A 21,799-nucleotide genomic window follows, 5' to 3' on the forward strand; every position below is an offset into this window, starting at 1 on the left:
CCGCTTAGAAGTTGTGTAAGGAAATTGTTAGTCTCACCATGCTTTCAAATCAGCAACGCACCTAAGTTGCCAATGTACCACACAGTTCATTTGCATCTTATCTTTTTGCCAACAGAGTTGCCACGTTGTACATTGCCGTTCTTCAAGAGCAACCAGCTTCCTTGGGCAACGAGAATCACTCCCATGATCACCGTCACGGCCAGTTTAGAAACAGTGCGATAGGCAGGCGCCACCCGCAAAACTCCCCGTCTCTAAACGCTCAAGACGCTTACGATATACTGCATTGCTAAGAAGATTAACCCATACTTATGCGCTATAGAACAGAACAGACTGCATCGTTCTCATGAGAAGACGCCGTCTCCCAATGTTTGCATTAGCCGACTTAAGGCCGAAAACTTAGCTGCAGCTTTATTCACTGCTGCTTTCGAAAAACTCATCAGCAGAACCCTTTATTTTAGTTTACCAGCTTACAATCGAAACCGCACGGGTCCTCATTCACCTCGTCCTACCTGTTACCTGTTCTCGATGTTCACCTTCGTGACGTTCCCTGCACAGAAAAAGTTCAGGGTGGCATACAGCGGGAGGTTGTCTAAACTACTTCGAACGCACTGTACTGATGGTCGCTTACCGAGGAGCAATCCAGAACTCGCCACCCGTTCACTAACGATAACAGTGATTCCGACACGAAGGTTATGACGGGAATGCTTCCCTCGCAACCTACGTGCCGGAACGTTGGAGTGAATCCGGTGTTTAAAACTTCGTCTTGTTCTCGCCCCCATTTTGAGAATTCGTTTCACTCTGGGGTCTGGGTGCTGGCTAGCTCCATTCAAGGGCCCTGGTATTGAAGTTACCCCCGAACAAGAAAAGCCCATCTGTGGCCAAGACAGCGTCCCTCAAAGCCTCAAGGCTGCGTTGAAAATCCGGCGTTGTTTCACTCGGCGCTAGATAGACGTTACCCCCTAAAGAACAGACAAAGCCACGGCCTTGGGCAAGAATCCTAAGCTGGGTGCTGTCACGAACGCAAGTTCCAGTGGCACCTAAACGGAGTGACATGAAACTGGGTCCTGGTTTCGGTACTGTTCACTGATGAGCACTAGGTCAGTTTTTATCTCTGCAGTCAATTGTGCCAGCAACTCATAAGTGATTACACTCCGGTACCTATTGATTGTAGGACGCGGAGCAGGAAGCCACCGCGAGCTTGCAGTGTGCACAATGTTCTTATCAAAAGCACCACGCTCCCTGCATAGAACGCAACCCTCATTTTCGTTGCTGGTATTCATTTTATGACTAACCTGTCTGCATTTGTGGGATGGTGCCCTCCTGGCAGGTCCCCGGCAGATTGCAGACATGTGCTTTCTCTCCCACTAGACCCTTGACCGCTTCACAGAGCGTACCTTTATTTGTTGTAATCAGGACTAATTCGACAAATGGAAGACATGGTCCGAGATTTGCGGGCTTGTTCCTTACCATTGGTCGGCTTAATAAACAGGGCTGGCCGTTAGTCCTCCTTCGTCTCCCACCTTTTCTTTTACTACTCCGCTATTCGTGTTCGCCTTAATTTTAGGCAGAAGTTTTTCTGACGGCACGGCTTATTGTTGCCTCTTGTCCTTCTTCGCTTTCTTCTTTTGAGCTCTGGACGCTTCCTATGTGAAATGTCCTTCAGATGCGCTTTCCTCCTTCCGTTTTTCTCAAGTTTTCTCTGCAATGGGCTATCTGCGATCCGTTTGGGGCTTATGGTGCTCTCAGGAGGAGAACGTGGTTGCTCTACTTTTTGTGATTTTTCTGTTGTTCTCCATGGCAATGTCGTCTGTAGTAGGAAATACAATCCAGAAGTTCTTCTACTCAATCAGTCCACGCCTTTGCTGACGTTCTTCTGGAGGAACGTATAGGCCTCATAACTGCCGAGCATTCTTGATAAGTTTTCTTCTTTGGCTTTCGAAAAAACAGCCGACTACGCTCTCAGCCGGCATTCATTTCAAGCCTCTCTCCGCAACAACAGCACTAAGTAGTACAGCCTGGGTTGCTATCTCTGTCCCAGGCACCGCATCACTTTGCGAGTCTTCTTACTGTGCGCATCACGAAGTCTCGTCGGGTATTTCAGCCCTCGATTGGTCCTTCGCGGGGCACTGTGGCGAGCGACCCATTATCATGCTTCACACAAACGAAACCAACACTTTCTAGAGCCAAGCTTACATCACCCAATGGACGTCGACAAAGAGTTACGATGGCTCTGAAGACACCCAGTGTGTCCGAAGTGTATCGGTCATTGGCAGTTCGCTTTTCACCGGGAAGCTTTCTAGAGACCACTACCTAGAGCTCAGATGTAATGACTAGCTAGGGGTCTGAACTGCTTGCTTGGGCACCTTGGAGGTGCTATTCCTAGTATCGTAAGCGACCCGCTAAGGATCGCTAACGACCCCTGAGGTATACTTACAGCAGCTATAACATTAGCTTGAGAGCTACTTTTAAAAAGTAAAAAGTAAAGGTGTTAAATACCATATTTGGCAGCTCATTTGCGACTAATTCCCAATCATGTATCAAATCTGCAGACCAAATCTTTCAGAGTTGTCAACGTTGTCCTTCACGTGTGTCTACAATTAACTTAGGTTTACTAACTATACATGGCCACCAACTGTGAGGTGCGAATTGACATAACTTTGAAATAAACAAAAACTGTCGCCAATGCATTCAATCCCATGGTCCCGATTTGCACCATAAACCTTACTGTAATTGCCTTTACTTCCACACATTCTATTGTGAAATGAGATCCTTTGGAATCCCAGAAACTTTGTATAATTCATTACATATTGCGTCAATAACAAAAGAATACAAGTTATCCTTGTAAGTCCAAAGCAAACCCCTAACCAGCATTTTCGCATCGTTTAAGAAAAACAAAATTTTACATTGAAAAGATTGATATATTTTCTTTCACATTAATTGCTGCTAAGAAATTTATACATTGGAGTTGATCCAGTCAATGTAGGCAGAAACACGAGTGTAAACTGAGGGAGCGTCAACACTTCCGCATGGAATGTATCCCCATGAAACGACTCCGATGATCTCCAACTTTCCTCCATTCTCTTGAACAAGTGGGCCACCAGAGTCACCACTGCAGGCTGAGATACCTCCACTCAATGGACCAGTGCAAATGTTGGTGTCGGCCAAAGGTGATGCTCCTGCTCCTCCCAAATGAGCTTCGCAGGCACTGTATTCAATGATGGGTTTGGTGACGGTTTGCAACAGTTTTGGCATGCTTGCAGTGCTGGTGGTCGATGTACTTCCCCAACCATAGAGGGTGGCGGATCCACTGTGGATGACTCCGCTGGCTGGCAAGGCAACGGGTTGGATGTTGTCGTTGAAATCGAAAGCCTTGCTGAGGGTGATGATACCAATATCGTATGGTCCTACATCACCTCCGTATTTTGAGTGTTGAGTTTGTTTGGAAACACTACGTGATTGAGAACCTGAGGTTCCTCCGACGTTGTGTAGACCGGCAACAGCACTTACGAGAAGTGAAGGATAGGCCAAACAATGGGCAGCAGTGAGGACGTATTTGTCAGCAATGATGGATCCACCGCAGAAATGTGATCCCAAAAATTGCAAGGAAACGATGTATGGGGCAGCGTGGGCTGGAGCTTCCTTACCTCCAACTACTCTACCGGTGAATGGAGAGTATTGGAATGATGGGAATCCATATTGGAGTTTGGTTCCAAAAGCCGTTGCAAGAACGGTTGCCAAAATAATTGCGATCTTCATGGTTGCAGATCAACTGACAATTGCACAGTTTTCCACCGTATTTATAGGGCTCCCAGCGCTATCAAATCATAAAAATTTATTTTTGGCCAGATAGTGCGGTTATAAATCTATTTTTTCATCACAAACTTTCATAATCTTTTACTTTTTTTGTATAGATCAAAGCATCAATCGATGGGCCGTTATCCAGATCAGTCTACATGATCGATATCAGGATTGTGATAATCAAATATTGTGTGCAGCCAATTATCCTCCTTCTCCGTGCGATTGTTGGCGTGAAGGTAGTTGTCATATTAGATCCGAGAAGAAAGGTGGAAATTTTGGCGTGAAACAATTTCATTAATACAACTCGTACTATTCCTAACTTACATCATGCGGAGCGAAATGCTGAAATTTTAAGGAATAAATACTCCCGAAGACATTTACTGTTAATATATGCACAGACAAGCCATACGAGGGCGAAGGGTATGTGTATTTCGGTCAGAAAAGGGATAGTGGAGGTTGAATTTGAACTCAATGTGATTAAGTATTTATCGTCTCAGTGCTTAGTTGCGACCGTCAATTTGTCCAGCGATGTTAAATTCGCAAATATAATGAATAAAAAAACCAACCGTGATGATCCCTTTTCAAATTTCGTCACAACGGCGAATCAATTTTGATACTCTGCTCATTACTAAGCAGGTATCCAGTTAGAAGCTCAAAAATACCCGCAAAGTGAAGTATATCGTTCACCAAAAGATACAGAAGTATTTAAAAATCTACAATAAGTGCGATGTTTCAATTAAAAAAAATTGGGCAGACAAGGAAAACTACTCCGTAGCGGTAGGTATTCCATCTACGTAAACTCCTTAGTCGTCCATTCACTCTCAAACTATCATCAACCTCCCTTTTCTTCTTTCGGTTTAACTGGGGTCTCTTGGAAATATACCAACCTTTGGTCTGGTCTGAATTCTATATCTAGATTCAATACGGTGGAGTTACTCTCACCCGATCATGGTGGTGGAGAGGAAAATGAAATCTCGAATGCCTCAGCAAAAGAGGGTTGAATTTCTCTCTTGTCAGGATCCCAACCGGCAAAATCTATCAAAAATTGGCTTTCCATAAGGACAAGTAGCGAAGTCTTACTACAGTTCAACAAACTAAACTTTTCCTGTCCGAAGAAAAGTAGTAAAATTTGCAGACAATAATTATTGGCATTCTGATTGGTAATTCACAAGAAGATACGTATCCATCATGTAATAAACAAGCAGAATCCAGGGAATATTTTCCATTTGATTGTAGTTTTAGTAATGATGTACTCTAATTACTCCAGATTATGACCTCCAGATATTGACCAGATTATGGGCCAAATTAAGGATTATCACAATTTTGCAGTGCTACGTATGCTTTCTACTGCATATGATGGCATAAAATGTGACGTGCTGCATCGAGACAGAATCTCAGAGGAATTTATAGCCAAAAAAGGACTCCGGTAAAGGTGATTATGCTCCAGGTTAAAGTTGCATATTTGGGCAAGCTCTTGCATGACCTCTACGTGGTGGCCTCTTGAAATGGTCTTCGGATGGACCAATTGCGAGGATCTGCCTACCTGCTAATCATATTTTAGGCAAAAGCGGTTTGGTGGAGGATGAACCGCAGTATAGCCTGGGAACCGTTCTTCCAACACAGGAAAAAGTACTAATAGGAGTCCATGCCAAGATGCGACAGCATAAGCCTAGGGCCGTGTGGCCAATGGGAGCTTCATCTTCCCGGATTACTCGTAGGGCATAGACTCAAAAAATACAAACATAACAAGCGATAGAGAACAAAGAGGAGTTGCTGTCATCCAGCCAGGAGACACTAGCCATCGAATGCAGTACAGGCGATACGAACCGTAGTTCCATTGCGCTGAGACGAACAAAAGAGACCTCCGGGAGTGACGCGGCAGACAGACGAACTATTTCCAATTAGGAAACCACTTCCGTCAAATTGGACGTAGCGAGTACAAGCTTCAGTATTCCTACCTCGAAACCGTCAACGTTGAAGGTCTCTCAAAGGACAACGCCGATAAAAATGCCGGCTACCGGAAGTCACCGAAAAAGCAGAGGTTCACTGGAGTGCGATTCAAGAACCAGTATCAGAAGCCCGTATATATTCTGAGCAAGATTCCAAGGAATAAGGAGACCGCCGCCGTCAACGAGAGGGATGAAAAAGACCGCGCTAAATAACAGGCGATTGTAGAGGAATACAACAACAAATGCCTGGCAAAACAGCAGAACGTGAAACCTTCTACCTTCGAACGCAATCAATGCCAAGATGAGGTCGAACCACAAAATAACAAGGGTTCGCCCAATAACCTCAGCAAACAATGAAACACAAGGCTGTCGTATGGAAGGTCGCGGTTCAACATTTGCAACTGGCGCAAATACATACAAAAACTACCTATTGAAAGCACCAGTGGATCTACCAGACTTAGTAGGCTTCTGGCCAAGAAATATTGGAGCCCATCATTTCCTTAAAAGACGGAAGGCAGAATCTTCTGTTGAGACCCTGGAGCTACTAATCCGTATGCACTTCCCCGAAAGCGAGTAGGAGCGTAAGTCTCCACGCCTTGCTTAGAGGGGGTGCATAGCCCCAGTCTTGTGAGATTATAAAATCGGTAATTACTGACAATAAAATCAGCTAGGCTATAAACAGCTTCTCCGCATCTGAATCTCAGGGCCCAGATGGTATAATGCCAGCCATGGTGCAGAAACAGCAAGCTATAAATTGTAAAGAGTGCAGGGATGGATGGTACCCTCAATGTTTGGGCTCGCAATGTTAGGAACCCAGAGAAGAATGAACGAGCTGACAATTGGCCAATCTCTGTTCTGCTCTTCACTGCCCTCGGTATGCTACGTGAACAAGGATTTTGTCCGGTAATGACATGATCCGATTGCAAGAGCTTTTGGGCTAGGAGAATCATATGCGTATAGGATTATAGCGATTTTCAAGGGGCACTGGCCCACAATTCGAATTGCAAAATGGAGAGGAGGAAGAAAGAGAGAAAGTCGAGTTGACGCTAGGTAAACCATTTTTCGGAGGCATCAGAGAGATTGCCAGTTGCAGGATGGCGAGATTCTATCCTTCGTAGATGCTACAAGTTGCTTTTCCATGCTGTCCTCGCTGGAAGACCTGGACCGATTCAAAGAACTATATTTCTTTAAACACCTCAACTACACACACAAGGTGTTCTTACACCCTCATCAAGTTATGGACTTTGATCAAATCGCTCGGGATGTGTGTTAGAAGAAAATAAACAGAGTCGGACAGAAGATAAACACCAGCAGAACATGTCATGAGCACTACACCCGGGGACCGAAAAAACACCAAAGAAAATACAAAAGTTAATAAAATTTATTTGCAACTACTCTTTAGTAATTTGATATGGGGTTGAACATTTTGAAGTAACTCGCTAATATAATGGATTTTTTATGTGATTAAGGTAGTTTTCGAACGAACTAAAGGGGTTGTGTTGCTAGAGTAAGCAATTTGTATAGCTGATTTCATAATTTCCAAACAGTGTGTTCTCCTTCTTAATCTTATGATAATGGGAACAAAAACTACGTTCATTTAGCTTGATATAGAATTTATTGCATTAGCTACAATTGCTTCATTTAGATATTCTTGTTGATCCAATCAACGTAAGCGGAAACGCGAGTGTAGACAGATGGAGCATCAACACTGCCGCAAGGAATGTATCCCCATGAGACAACACCGATGATTTCCAGATTACCAGAGGCATTGGCTTGAACGAATGGGCCACCAGAGTCACCACTGCAGGCAGAAACTCCTCCGGTCAATGGACCTGTGCAAATGTTGGTGTCGGCCAATGGGGAAGCTCCAGGTCCTCCCAAATGGGCTTCACAGGCACTGTATTCGATGATGGGTTTGGTGACTGTCATAAGGTTTGTTGGCATAACGGCGCTGTTGGTGTCAGAGATACTTCCCCATCCATAGAGGGTACCATATCCAGAGTGAATAGCTCCAGCCGCAGGAAGAGAAATAGCCTTGATGTTTTCATTCAAGTCGAATGCTTTGCTGAGAACAATCACACCAATATCGTATGGTCCAACATCACCTCCGTAGCTCTCGTGTTGGATTTGTTTGGAAACGCTGCGTGATTGAGATCCTGAGGTTCCCTTTACGTTATGTAAACCGGCAACAGCGCTGACGAGGAGTGAAGGATAGGCCATGCAGTGGGCAGCGGTGAGGACGTATTTATCACCAATGAGGGATCCACCACAGAAATGTGATCCCAAGAATTGAAGGGACACAATGTATGGGGCAGCGTGGGCTGGAGCTTCCTTACCTCCAACTACACGACCGGTGAAGGGTGAGCGTTGGAAGGATGGGAATCCATAACGGAGTTCCGTACCGAGAACGGCGGCAACGCACAAAGCTAAAACGAAAACAGTCTTCATTGTTGAAGATCAACTGAATTCACTCTGTCTGTTGTTGGTTTTTATAGGAAATTTAATAGTTCAATTGTGTTTTAAGTTTTGATAAGAAACTTAATCTTAAGCTACATCATAAATTTGCAGCAGAGCGAAAGCATACTTATCTAGACAGTTAACTATAAGTGGTTTATCAAGCCGGTTTGTAGTCAAAAAGATAATTTCCAAAAAGCGCCTTTGGGAAAACTATATTTTCATGTGAATGGCCGTTATACCTTTCCAGGTGATTTCCTATTCCCTTCATTATACTAGAGTTATTCACTCTGGCAACAATACCCTTAATAAATGGTAGGTATTCTGATACCAGCAGTGTTGTCATGCCAACATATCTCATTGTCTCTCTCTATGCCATTGGTAATTTTGAAACCATTGGTAGTATCTCATTGTGCATCCCCTGCGCGAGTATTGATACTTTATCTAAGTATATTGCCTATTCAATATAATTATCGTCTTTAAAATTCAAATAAAAAGTAGTTATAGGCTTCAAATACCAGTATAAGTGTAATTTCGCGGTATTTCTAGCGATTAACTTGCTTTTTTCTATTCGCTAATGATATTTATTCTTCTTTTTCTTCAACCTTCGTCCCGTTCACAAGCGGACTCGGCTCGTCATGATCGGTTTCGCCATTTGGCGCTATTAAATGCCTGATCTGGATACTATCGCGAGACTTTTAAATCCCGATCCAGTGTATCAGCCACCGTAACTTCGTAATTCTCGTCAGCAAGAATTACGTGACCATACCATCGTAGACGCCTCACTCCCAGTTTTTTTCACGTTCGGTAAAACCCCATACCGATCGCGAATATCCTCATTTCGGATGTGATTAAAACGTGTCCCGCCACTCGGCCAACGCAACATCTTCGTCCCCATTACCGCAAGATGCCGTTTATTGCCGTCGGCATTACTCGGCCAACACTCAGAACCATAGAGAGCGACAGGGCGGACGACTTTGCGGTATACTAATTATCGTTGAAAATTCCGATATTTCGGGAACTAATTGTTCCCTTCATCAGTGCTAAGCAGTCAAACAGGAGTTTTTTCCAAAGGGAATTTGAAAGACCGTCAGAATGGTTCAGAGACCTGACACAATAACGCACAGAACAAAAAACTGAGAAATTAAATCTTTTCTGCGGGTGAGAGTAACTTAGCATCGACATCATGAGAGAAACGTTAAATACAACGTAGTCGGCACTATCGAAACTCGGATTTGTTATTGCGCTTGTCTGTAACTGCATTTCTAGGTGCAGATTGCTGTAAAATCTTTAAATGGTTTTATTGATGGCACATACTACTCATCTAGGTCTGCCTTAGTAAAGAACTCCATATATGCCACCAACAATCCAATATCCTTAACGACTGGTTGGCGTCCGCCATTGCTCCCCCTAAGGCTGTGTCTGTCACTTCTTTTTTTGTCATAGATTATTTTATAGCCTTTCGGGCTGGATCATAGTCGCCTGTCCAAATTAATTGACCCGCCCACCGCAGCCTAATTAAAATTAATTGCCATATAGGCTGCGGCATGGGAGGTCCATCCTCCGATAGGGGGCCAAAAATTCACCGGACAATTTTTCTCTGGAAGGCCTTGGGCTTATATGAATATTAGGCGAAGACGGTTTTACGGTTTTTTACAGGGGTCCGACATGAAGTGGATGCGTACTTAGGACCCCGTAATCCAACTGTAATTCTATCACAACTGTAATTTTATGCCGTACAGAGAAAATCTGATCTATTGCGGAATTGTCTGGAGTGAAACCTCTTGGTAAGGGCCGGTGGTGGTTTGGACGAATGCAGCTTTCCGGCTTAGCAAGATAGATCTTTTATAGACGGTACTCAGTGGCATAACACCGCTATAGTTGCTGGACACTTTTATGGGGCAAACAAAGTCTCATTGCCAAACGTCACGCATTAATTCACTCCCGGAAACCTTGAACATAAGTTGACGAAACGTTTGGTGTAGTTAGTCGCCTCTGTATTTAACAAATTCCACTGTAATTCCATTGGCTCCTGGTGAATTATGATTATATATGTGGTTGCCACTTACCCTTTCGTGGGGTATATTGCACCAACCAAATCCACATGCCATCGTTCGCGGTTAGCTGAAATGCATTCAACGCCCCACAAGACTTCTAGAGACGTTCGCACTCTTTCCCCACTGCTCTGTGCCAAGTTCCCTTGGGGCAAACCACCCGTCGACCATCTTGCAAGAGTAAATTCCACCACATGGCGTAAACAGCAATCCAATTGTCGCCTACCCTTAATGTGTGACCTATCCAGTGCTACTTCTACCTTCCGATCACATCGCGTACAGGTACCGGATCTGTGCGCCGACGAGTTCTTTGTTCGAAATAATATTAGACTAGCGTACCACTATGACACGTTGCAAACAAGTGTTAACGAAGACTTGGAACTTTTGAGTAACGGTGCTAATCCCATATAGCAACTCAGAAACAACATTTTCAAAGAACAGTCTCAACTTGATCTTGGTGTTGAGATAACGATTTTGGGCAAGGCCCGACCAGTTCGCTGCTCTGACCATTAATGCAGATTACTTCCAACTCTATTTCTCTCTTTCCAAATCCAGAACCATTTGACCAAGCTCCATGACCCGATGAGAGAGTAAAGGAATGTCATCAGCATAGTCGAGCTGTTTGAGGATAGATCTCATAGTTCATTAAACTCATCCATGTCCTCCGGCTGAAAAACGTCACCGTTAACAAGAAAAATCAATATCGGTGACAAAATGCACAACTCGCAGACTCTACTTTGCAACTTAAAATCCTCTGAGATTTTACCTCGGTGCAGCACGTGACATATTGCGTTATCATATGTCGCTCTCATAATAGTCCTTCGTTTTTCCGGAATGGGACTCCTTCCATTCGTCGATCCGCTTCTACGATTCCGCAGTCAACTAGATCTTATGAAGCCCCTCCGGAACGTGGCCAACGGCCTATGTAGCACCCAAGCAGCTCCAAGGGTCGCCGTTACTCTCAAACAAGTTATTCCGTGTATCTGCCGTCCGATTACCAAGATAGCTTTCCCACTATCGAGAGGCAGCTGAATCATAACAAGCAGTCGATTTTGAATTTATGGGGTGGAAACTCTCCAACTCTGCGAGAAGTGGCGAACATAACACGCCATCGAACGTACGCGACCATCAGATGGTGATCCCTTTCGAGGTCGATGTCAGCGATGTTGTTTGTACAGTGTCTTTATGGCATGCTCTGCGCACGATCAATGCGCCACGAATGACGAAGCGGTATAAGCTGCAGAAATCCGCAAACCTCACACCATTATCGTTACGGTTACCAAGACCGTGTTTCGCCATGTGCGAACAAGATATTGTCAGAGCCCACCTTGGCCACCCATCTCGATCTCAATGTCACCTTTGGGAAGCTTCCCCTGAGCTGCGTATAATTGCTCGTTGAGAAACATTGGTGCATGGCGCTAATTAATTGTAATACTCATTAACCTGGACAGAAATCTTACAGTCAGAAATCTGTCAGAAACTTGTTATGTGGACCCTTGATACCATTATCGAGGAGTGTGCGCACATTCCAGAAACCAATCGTAGTCCGTTTTGAATAACAAAAGGTCTTCGAGGTGAGATCAGTCCTTATCTGAGGCTTTATGGACATTTCGGTAGCAGTAGTTTCAAAATTTGCAAGTTGCTAGCCCACAAGGTTCTATCCCTTTTTGGTTGCTTCTTACGACAAGCACGAAAACTTTGAGTGTACTCTTAAGCCCCAACTCACAGGGCTTAAGTCAATGAACGGACCGCTTCTTCCTTACTTGGAAGTGGTAGCATTTGCCCATCGTTTTCAGTTTGCAGGATCTCTAACTGGCCAATATTTTAGTTGTTGACCAGCTCGCCAAAATATTCATCCCATCACCACAATATGTTCATTTGGTCGGAAACCAGATTTTCCTCCATGTCTCGATCGGATGAGGATGGCTTCATGCTGCTGACTTGTTGCTAAAGCTTCCTGTACTTCTCGAGTTCATAGGCCTGCTGGTTTTCTCAGGTTTTCTTCCTCGATCTGCAAAGTTGCTTCTCCGCTCGACAGAGCCCGTGGCATTTTCCTACCTTTGCTGACGTTCTTTCAGATTGCTGCATTTTCCGGTACGCAGCATTCTTCTGTTCCGTTGCTAACTTAAAATCGTTACCATGAAGTTTGCGTTACCACTACGATTATTGGTAGCTTGATTAGAAGCGTTCCCGCCCCGTGTGGCACAGCTTATCAAATAATCCGTGTGATTTTGATATCACAAGTGTGATTTTGATATCACAACTGGGAAAGGCTAAGAGGGTTCCTTCCACTACTTATTAAAAGACCCTTTCCGACTCTCCTCTGTTTGGCATGAAAGTTAGCTAATGTTTCGAAATTTGCCTCCCACGTCCATGTTTTCTAAGTCAATAACAGCAGGTTTAATTTTTTGGCTGACAAGGCGATCTACTCCGATTTACTGAGCAATCACTATAATATATGGTATATATATGTGTCCTGAGCTGTGACATCTGGCTCATATTCAGGCAGGGACTCAGCTGAGCAGTTTTTAATCTGTAAAGGGAGCGCACATTCTATTAGAAAATGAGTATCGTATTCCTTTGCAGGTCCACGGTTGTGTTGTCGGTCCTAAAATCGTTTTCCGTGTAGAGTTTTCAGCTCTATTCAACCCCTAATCTGGAGGACAAATTGGCGGGGCTTATCCGGGGGCGCGAGGCTCTCCTTCATCCTTCTCGGTCTGTAGTTTTTTATTGAGAAAGAATTTCTTGTGTTCACTACGGAGATGGTGATGAGATTTGGTAGGAGAGTTGCTGACTTGGGTCCAGCAGCCGTATCACAGCTTTTGTGCTTCATCGTGAGTAACAACCCAGTTTTTGAACTTCTGACCTATATTATCCTTTGACCACCATTCCTATTAAGCATTCAGAAAATTGTCGGTTCTGGATTTCATCAAGAGACGTCTTGTTTTTCCGCATATAACTTAAAGCCATCAGACAGATAGGAATAACTTGTCGCGAAAAATGTTTAACTTTTCCGGTGACATGTTTCTTTTTCGATTATATCTGTAAAGGTGCCATCACGCTGATTTATTCCATGTACAGAACACAATTTCCTCGAAGTACGTCAAGTACGAACTTGTAAGCTGAAGCCCACTCAAGTACGAAAACGGCAATGAAAACTAACAAATGAACTGTGCAGAAGTAGTCGATAAGGGCGCTCCACATTTCACTTTAGGAGACCCGAGGGTTACCACAATATTGGGTTTTCGACAAGTTTCTTAAGCGTTTGCTGTCGTTATTTCACGAAAAGCTTTATCCTCGCAGCCCTATAGGATGACCTGACCGTATATCGCTTAATCGAATTGTTATCATTTAGTAAAGCTATCCACGATCATTTCGTGAACTTCTGCTACATCTTTGGCACAATAGCATCGTAAGTAAACTAGGAAACTTTTGAGCAAACACTAGACCTACAAGGAATGCAGGATCTCATCACGCCTCAAATGATATTTGAATGCACGATGGTGTTCTCTTGTGTAGGACTATACTTACGTGCAGGGTGAACTGGCTCTCACTGGTTCTCACATTGTTCTGATTCCGAGTGATAACTTTTTCCTTGTGGCTGTCAAAAGTCCATATCAGGGATCACCCTGATCTCCCAGCATGTTCGATTTACAACCTTTTGTCTGGAAATATCTAGAATACACTCTCCGTATATCTAAACTTTCCCACGACATTCATTTAAGGTCATTTAATTCTACTTACAGTTAATTGTCTGGTCTCCCCGCTAAATTTATGATGCAGCTTAAGATTAAGTTTCTTATCAAAACTTAAAACACAATTGAACTATTAAATTTCCTATAAAAACCAACAACAGACAGAGTGAATTCAGTTGATCTTCAACAATGAAGACTGTTTTCGTTTTAGCTTTGTGCGTTGCCGCCGTTCTCGGTACGGAACTCCGTTATGGATTCCCATCCTTCCAACGCTCACCCTTCACCGGTCGTGTAGTTGGCGGTAAGGAAGCTCCAGCCCACGCTGCCCCATACATTGTGTCCCTTCAATTCTTGGGATCACATTTCTGTGGTGGATCCCTCATTGGTGATAAATACGTCCTCACCGCTGCCCACTGCATGGCCTATCCTTCACTCCTCGTCAGCGCTGTTGCCGGTTTACATAACGTCAAGGGAACCTCAGGATCTCAATCACGCAGCGTTTCCAAACAAATCCAACACGAGAGCTACGGAGGTGATGTTGGACCATACGATATTGGTGTGATTGTTCTCAGCAAAGCATTCGACTTGAATGAAAACATCAAGGCTATTTCTCTTCCTGCGGCTGGAACTATTCACTCTGGATATGGTACCCTCTATGGATGGGGAAGTATCTCTGACACCAACAGCGCCGTTATGCCAACAAACCTTATGACAGTCACCAAACCCATCATCGAATACAGTGCCTGTGAAGCCCATTTGGGAGGACCTGGAGCTTCCCCATTGGCTGACACCAACATTTGCACAGGTCCATTGACCGGAGGAGTTTCTGCCTGCAGTGGTGACTCTGGTGGCCCATTCGTTCAAGCCAATGCCTCTGGTAATCTGGAAATCATCGGTGTTGTCTCATGGGGATACATTCCTTGCGGCAGTGTTGATGCTCCATCTGTCTACACTCGCGTTTCCGCTTACGTTGATTGGATCAACAAGAACATCTAAATTAAGCAGTTCCTATTAATGGAATAAATAAAATACCAACTGCAAAATTGTTTATTTATATCAACTATCTTCTAATTTATTCCTCAGAGGAAATTTACTCCAAAATTGAGGCATTTATTTACACAATAAGTAGTGGATTGCATAATGTTTGAATTCACGCAAAAGTCTAGTGAAGTTTTTTGACAACGTATGGTATATCAGAAAGGAAGATTTCAGCTGGAATGGGGGTTATCGAAATTTATCTTAATTTTGTATTATTAGCGGCACAAAAAACTGATAGCTGACAATCTCGCATCTTTAAAATTTGGCATTTTTTCCTCTACTTAGCAAATGCTCTGATATCAAGCGCGCACTTTGCATTTTGGAAGTTATTCTGATAATAATATTTTAATCATCTTTGGAAGTTCTTTTGAATGTTATTAAGGATTTGTCGGGAACATACATCTCTACACAGGGGTACGAATGTTAATATTTGAAATTGAAAATTTGCTTTTTTTGATGAAGCATGAGAAACTCACAAAGCATATCTTTCCTTATTAACATTCTTTCCCCATTTAATTTGTAATGCTTCATTTTAATCACACTCAATGATTTGCAGGTGATAACACCACAGTACGGCGATGAAAACTAAAGCGTATGCTAGCATGTATGACCCAACCGCTTCATTTTTTAGGTATCTAATTCTTAAAGCATGTTTTTAGCAGTTCTGTACATAATATCAGCTTAATTCAGCTTGACTCCTCGTGAACGACGGCATTTTTTTTTTGTTTATGGATGGAGGTGGAAATCTTAGAAAGACGCTTCTGCGCCAGGTTGCAGCAGTGTGTGGGATTCACTCCCACTAAAACCATCCCCCTCTTCCGACCCTCCCCGCGTGACCACCGTTAAGTATTACTTCGCGGGGGAGACTCTGGTTCGCTATACCAGCTCGTCCATGTCACGTCTCTGTCGCGCCGCCTTCCGAGCTCGATCCAACTCCAGGAGTTTTGTCTGCACCACGGCTACTTGTGATTTTGTGATTTTGTGATTTTTTCTACCACTCTTTTAAGGTGTTCTGTGAAACTAAAATCTTCATCGAGTCTGTCTCTCTGTCTGTCTGTCGTTTTTTCTGCAGTTAGAAGGTAAAAAGATTGATAACCTACCGCTGGCTCCTGCCATACATGGGAGACTGTTACTCACTCACTAAGTGGCGCCATTTTATGTTGAGTTTAAGGAGGGCTGCCCATATATGTGAAAGGAAGTTATGCAATTTTTTTTTCACACAATATGGTCATGAGGGTATCAAATGAAATGCCTCGATTAGTTCTTTTCGAAACTGATCTTATTTCTGATGGGTGAAACATTGGGAAATGAAGGCGCAAAATGTATGCTCCGGAAAGTGTAGGGCTTGTTCGCAGAACCTATCCAACCGAAAAATCTGAAAAAATGACAATGGCGCACCCGTACAAATGAAAATAATAATTATATATTACCACATTCTAGAAATTTACCCGAAAATCCGCCTTAAATTCGTCTAGAAGTACCAAATTTGGTATCATCATAAGTAAGAATATAATACATAATTTGGAAAGAATTATGAACAAAGTTATAGAAGGTCAAAATTTTGAATTTTACGTGAATTTATCTATAACGTCATCATCATATTAAGTGAACTCATATGAACGGCGTTGTATTCCGACTTGTCTATATGATAAAATGCTTTCCTAACTATTCAAAATTTATATCCAGACGTATTTTCGTGAAGAAATATTTTTTAAATGACTGGAAAAGTGCTTGATGTCAATTTGCGGGTAATTTGGAAGCAAATGTTTATTTAATGGGTAGTATGTGAGTTATAAATTATCTGTGTTTATCAATCTTTTAAAATAGGTCCCTAAATGTGCCCAGTACTTGAATATTCATCCTAGAATAAGAACTAATGCCAAAAAGTTCGTCAGAAAACGCAAAATAGGTTTTGTCGCGAATAACCCCTTTTTCTCGCAATTAAATTAATTTCATCAGCCTTTTATATTGTAAAATATTAGAAAAAAGGGGAAATATACATAAAAATAGCAACTATATTAAATATATATTAAATATATGTATATCACAAAATTTTCAAAAAACGAGTTGCACCAATATCAATCATACCCCGAGGTATGGAGTTCTTGGTGTGTTTGGCATGAAAGGCAATCAAAGAAGATAAATGCAATTGCTGGCATGGCCCAACAATGCCAAGTATAGTATCTAAAACAGAAGAACCTCATTGTAAATCGATAAAGATGAGTCAATAACGCGAAGCTTGAACGGATTTATTAAAAATTAGGACATACATTTTAATGAGACGGTATGGTCCACGGGTCCTAAATCTGTTTCCAGTAGCAAAACTGGCCCCGAAATTGCTTCGAACCTTTCAGAAATTTATTTCAATGATGCCTACAATGGTATGCAAGGTCTGAATCAACTTGGTGTTACTATGGCTTTATATTATAAGCTGGAGAAGCCGATTTCAGCATGTATTTCACCAAGGCAGAATAAGGGGTCCGATTAGCTCACTCGTTAGGCTGTCGTACGGTAGGTCGCGGTTCAAATCTCATTGATGGCAGTGGTACTTGTATAATGATATGACGGCGGATACCAGTCTGACTGGTATGCTGACCACATTGCCTCCTACAGGTTACTGCAATCCTGTACTGTGCGGTTACGGTCTTGAATGGAGTGCTCTAACATACTTCAAGGTCGTGATCCAATTGGATGGTCGCCAAGGGTTAATATTTTTATTAACAATAAGAAGCATAAGGATGTTTCTTTGGAAAACCTACTGAATGGCCAAGCCATTTGTTTTACAAACAAAACCTTAAAAAACAAATCTAAACAATATTAATTCGCTTTTTTTCTTTAAATCGTGAAAAAGTATATGTGGCGCCAATGTTAATCATAGTAATGACAATTAGCCTGAACAATAAGATTTGTATAACAGTAGGGCGAATATTTAGTTAGGATAATTATTAACAGATGCCTATAATGCTAATAAGGAGATCTTGTCAAAGGCGGAAATTAGTTTTCTAGCAAAGTGTTCACATGTCTTTCTGCAATGGGCCGAAAGTCCGCACACGGAGTCAGTATAGTTCGAGAATTAGAACAGATCGCGTGGGTTATGAATACGCCACGAATTGTACCAGTTGAAGAAATTGTTTTATAATTAATTGTGCAGTACATACATGTATACATGTATAAGGTAATGTAATAAAATAATGTAAAATAAACGCTTAAGTTATAGAAAGGGTTTTTATCTAGTGCTACGCAATCCAATGATACAAATCTACCTAAAGCACATAACGAATGATGAGTCTGAGTAAAGCAGCGTAAAAGCGTCTTTAATGCATATTAAAAATTTACTGCGAACCTCCCTTAAGTTCATCCTAGATCCGTAAAAAATGCGATAATGTAGGAATCAATATGAAGCAACCTGCTGGAAAGTTTGGTGGAAATCTCAATAAAGTCAACAAAATTATAATAAGTCAAAGTTGCCTCTTTCGCATCTAGTAACTACTTCGTAAGAGAAAATGCCAATACTACATCGAATTGAATAGCTATATGTAAGCGGAACCATCATGTACCCAAACATTCTTACTTAAAAAATCGACGAAATCTTTCATGCCTGAAGCGCCGCGCTTTCAGTATTCTACTTTTCTTTTTTTTTTATAATTGGAAGGTAAAAAGGTTCGGAAACTACTGATGGCTACTACCAGACAATTACGTGTACTACATCTTCTCATCGTATTCTCTCTATGGGACTACTATAAATCAGTTCTTACCTGCGGTTCATTGTGGTACTTTCTCTTTCACATTTTCTTCGCGATTCTTTCTGCCTAAATTGTTGATGAATAGCCTCCAGCTCCACTACAACTTGATTCTAAGCCCCAGTTGATCAACGTGAGCTTGATGAGTTCCTCTGTCTACGATAGCCTCTAATCTTGATCGATGCGCAGTAAACCTGGGGCTATTAAACACAATATACTCCACATAGTGGGCGTTACCACATCTTAGGCAATGGTACTGAATAAATCGCATAAGCACGGTAACCTCCATGGCCATTAGCCTAGTCTTAGCTCGTAGTTTAATTTCCCATCGTCCAATCCATCTTGGAATGTCCGGGGACGTTTGTGACTCATCCCATTTCTTTGCCATTCTACGATAGATTCCTACCGTGGCCGTTGCCATCGAAACACGCTACACTATCCAATTTGTCCCTGAGACGCCGACCTTCATTCGTCAATAAGTCCATGCTCTCCTGCTAGTATTATATACTCGTATATACTGTTCCATAGGCATTACGTGTTCGCGATGCCGACAACAATACATACAATGTATTTCGAGCTTGGAATTTGACTAGTGCCTTGATGATTTCGATTCCAGTTTGCAGCTCTGATACTTCATTTTCACCGAATATCTTTGCTGCATTTAGAACTTCTTTATCTACTGCGCCCATGTCAAACATACAAATTGGTCGGTTTGCAGACGGAAACTCCGTGTCTCCTTTCCTTTTGCCGACCAGAGCAACCCTCACCACCTTCCAAAGACAATGAAAAATACACTCCTTCAGGCAACGTTGAAGGCGCCGAACAGTAGTTCTGGCCGATAGTGGAACCCCGATTTACATACTTCTACCAGGATACCAGCAGCATCTGGCACCTTTTATTTTTCATAGTGGGAACTGCCTCTCAGAGCTTTTTCCGTGGTGAAAAATGGACAGTCCTGATGCCCTCCACGCTGTTGCAATCGAGTACAGAATCTTTAGCAAATAATGCTCGTACAATCTAATTTATCTTGGAACTAAGCAAGTACCAAGTACGCACGGTTTTCGCAGAGCTCAATTTCTCAGTGACAATGTTTATAACCGCACCCGCACCGATCCCCCATTTACCTTGTTGACTAAGTTCTGCCAGCCGCGACATTCCACATGAGGGGGAGCACCGGATTGATGTACACCGGCACGTAGCGTCAATCGCATCGAGCGCGATAAAGAGATGGTCACTTGCTGAGAAGTCTGTGGCGCGGCAGGATTCGCGGCATTCGAAACTTATTTTGAATGTTGCGAATACCAGCGGACAGATGACGTCACCGGCGCTCTCCACTCAGTTTAGACCTCGCTACAGGAGTGAAGAGCAGAGTGCCATGTAGGTGACGACAGATGTCATATTGAAAAAAATGAGGGTAAAGCTGAAAAATGAAAGAAAAACTACCAACTCCTCGTCTGATTAGATTTTAATGCGCTGCTACATAGTTGTTGTTGTTTTATCATTTTTATTATTATTATAAAAATAAAGTAACGTAGTTTCGCATTCGTACGTTAGATCATAGAGAAGATAAAAATAAAAAAGTGTTTAAAACGTTAATAACAAGTCTTCCAGAACTCCCCATTCGCAACTGATGGTTGTGTTAAAAATGCTGCCGAAGGATTGCCGTGGATCCGATGTTTAAAGCTTTGAGGCCTGTTCTCGCCGCCATTTCCAGTATCCGTTTCCCTCTGGTAGCTGGGCATGCCCAATTCAAATGCTTTAGTATTGAAACCAAACCCTTCGAGGATCCGTCTTTCCTGCCCAAAACGGTGTCCTCCAAAAAATCAAGCCAGCATTGAAAGTATGGCATCGTCTAACTCGAGATTTGATAAACGCTAAAAACCTTATCGCTAAGCACAAAATCCAGATAAAGCCATCCACCCGCCCTGAACGGCAACCCGAAGTATATGGCAGAGCTGTGGCAGCATCTGATGAGTTAGCTCTGCCCTGCACGAAACCGGAATACATATATTTTGCAACTTTGGTCCAACTTGGATTTCCAACTGGTCCGGTCCGTCATTAAATGGATGGCGAACTTAGGAATCCCTCAAATCTTAAAGAAAATTTTAGTTTAGCCTCGATCGGCTGAGTCCTAAATTTTATAAGGCGGTTTTGTCTTCATTAGTATTCATAAGCATGCCGTGTTTTTGAATTAATATATGGGTGGAAATGCCAACTTGTAAGCACTTCGGTTACGCTGCTCCCAAGGCAGAGGTGAGGCAGCATTTGATGAGTTGCCTCTGCCCTGGATGAAACTGGAAGTCATACAACTCTAACACTTGGTGGGGTTTATCCACATTCGTACATTAGGTAATACCCATCCAATTTTAATTTTCACACTGTTAAGCGGTTTCCTCGCATATTGCTCGCAGCTTCCACCATAGTGAATTTTTAACTTTGAAAATTCGCAACTTATTCGGACATTGGTTATCCCTTGCATTTCACGCTTGATTTTCTGCGATCAACTCAAGATCTCGATTTTCACGAGAACACAGGCTCTAGAAACCAGAGCTTTCTCTACCAGTAGCCCCATAACTAATTCTAAGGTCTAATTCAAGGCGGCAACCCATCGTTTTCCGTATTAAAAACACTTCTGAGCAACTGTTTCCGGGATTGACCTTATAGCGGATCTCGCTGAGAACGCCCACAAATATCTCTTCCATGAGCTTCTAATGAGCAAAGCCGACAATCGTACTTGATCTGGTGATCCACTATTCGTAACCAGATGGGCGTGACGCGTTCTTTTCTTCTGTCCTTATTGGCTTCTTTGTTTGAGCTATGAAGACTACTTCAATGAAGTCTCCTGTCTGACTGTCCGTGATCCATTGGGCGCTTACGGTATTCTCAAAGAGAAACGGGCTTGTTTCCGCTTTCCTGCTGTCTACCTGTAAAAAGAAATGCCAGCCCATTTCTCACACCTTACGCCTAGGTTTATCTTGAGGGAGACCACTTGCGCTCCACTATAGCCTCGCCTTTCCTGATAATCCTTTTCTCTTCGATTCTAGCAAGGACAGTCCATTGCGCTCCCTCTC

General features: G+C 42.7%; 3 protein-coding genes across 3 annotated transcripts; 1 reads left to right on the forward strand and 2 right to left on the reverse strand.

The window, feature by feature from the left end:
- Positions 1-2,902: 2,902 nt before the first annotated feature.
- Positions 2,903-3,784, reverse strand: LOC119661770 (lectizyme-like). The gene has a single exon (XM_038071244.1). The coding sequence runs from the start codon at positions 3,754-3,756 to the stop codon at positions 2,953-2,955; it is 804 nt and encodes a 267-aa protein (XP_037927172.1). The 5' UTR covers positions 3,757-3,784; the 3' UTR covers positions 2,903-2,952.
- A 3,559-nt stretch (positions 3,785-7,343) lies between these two features.
- LOC119646652 (lectizyme-like) lies at positions 7,344-8,225 on the reverse strand. Its single transcript, XM_038047170.1, has one exon. It carries the CDS (start codon positions 8,193-8,195, stop codon positions 7,389-7,391), a length of 807 nt encoding a protein of 268 aa, XP_037903098.1. The 5' UTR covers positions 8,196-8,225; the 3' UTR covers positions 7,344-7,388.
- Positions 8,226-14,113: 5,888 nt separating this feature from the next.
- On the forward strand, positions 14,114-15,004 carry LOC119646785 (lectizyme-like). Its single transcript, XM_038047368.1, has one exon. The coding sequence runs from the start codon at positions 14,140-14,142 to the stop codon at positions 14,944-14,946; it is 807 nt and encodes a 268-aa protein (XP_037903296.1). The 5' UTR covers positions 14,114-14,139; the 3' UTR covers positions 14,947-15,004.
- The last annotated feature ends 6,795 nt before the right edge of the window (positions 15,005-21,799 follow it).

This window comes from Hermetia illucens, chromosome 1 (assembly GCF_905115235.1).
Source record: "Hermetia illucens chromosome 1, iHerIll2.2.curated.20191125, whole genome shotgun sequence".
Lineage (NCBI taxonomy): Eukaryota > Metazoa > Arthropoda > Insecta > Diptera > Stratiomyidae > Hermetia > Hermetia illucens.

Excerpts from the sequence above, each read along its gene's own strand:
- LOC119661770 (XM_038071244.1), bottom strand. The coding sequence starts at position 3,756 with ATGAAGATCGCAATTATTTTGGCAACCGTTCTTGCAACGGCTTTTGGA.
- LOC119646652 (XM_038047170.1), bottom strand. The coding sequence starts at position 8,195 with ATGAAGACTGTTTTCGTTTTAGCTTTGTGCGTTGCCGCCGTTCTCGGT.
- LOC119646785 (XM_038047368.1), top strand. The coding sequence starts at position 14,140 with ATGAAGACTGTTTTCGTTTTAGCTTTGTGCGTTGCCGCCGTTCTCGGT.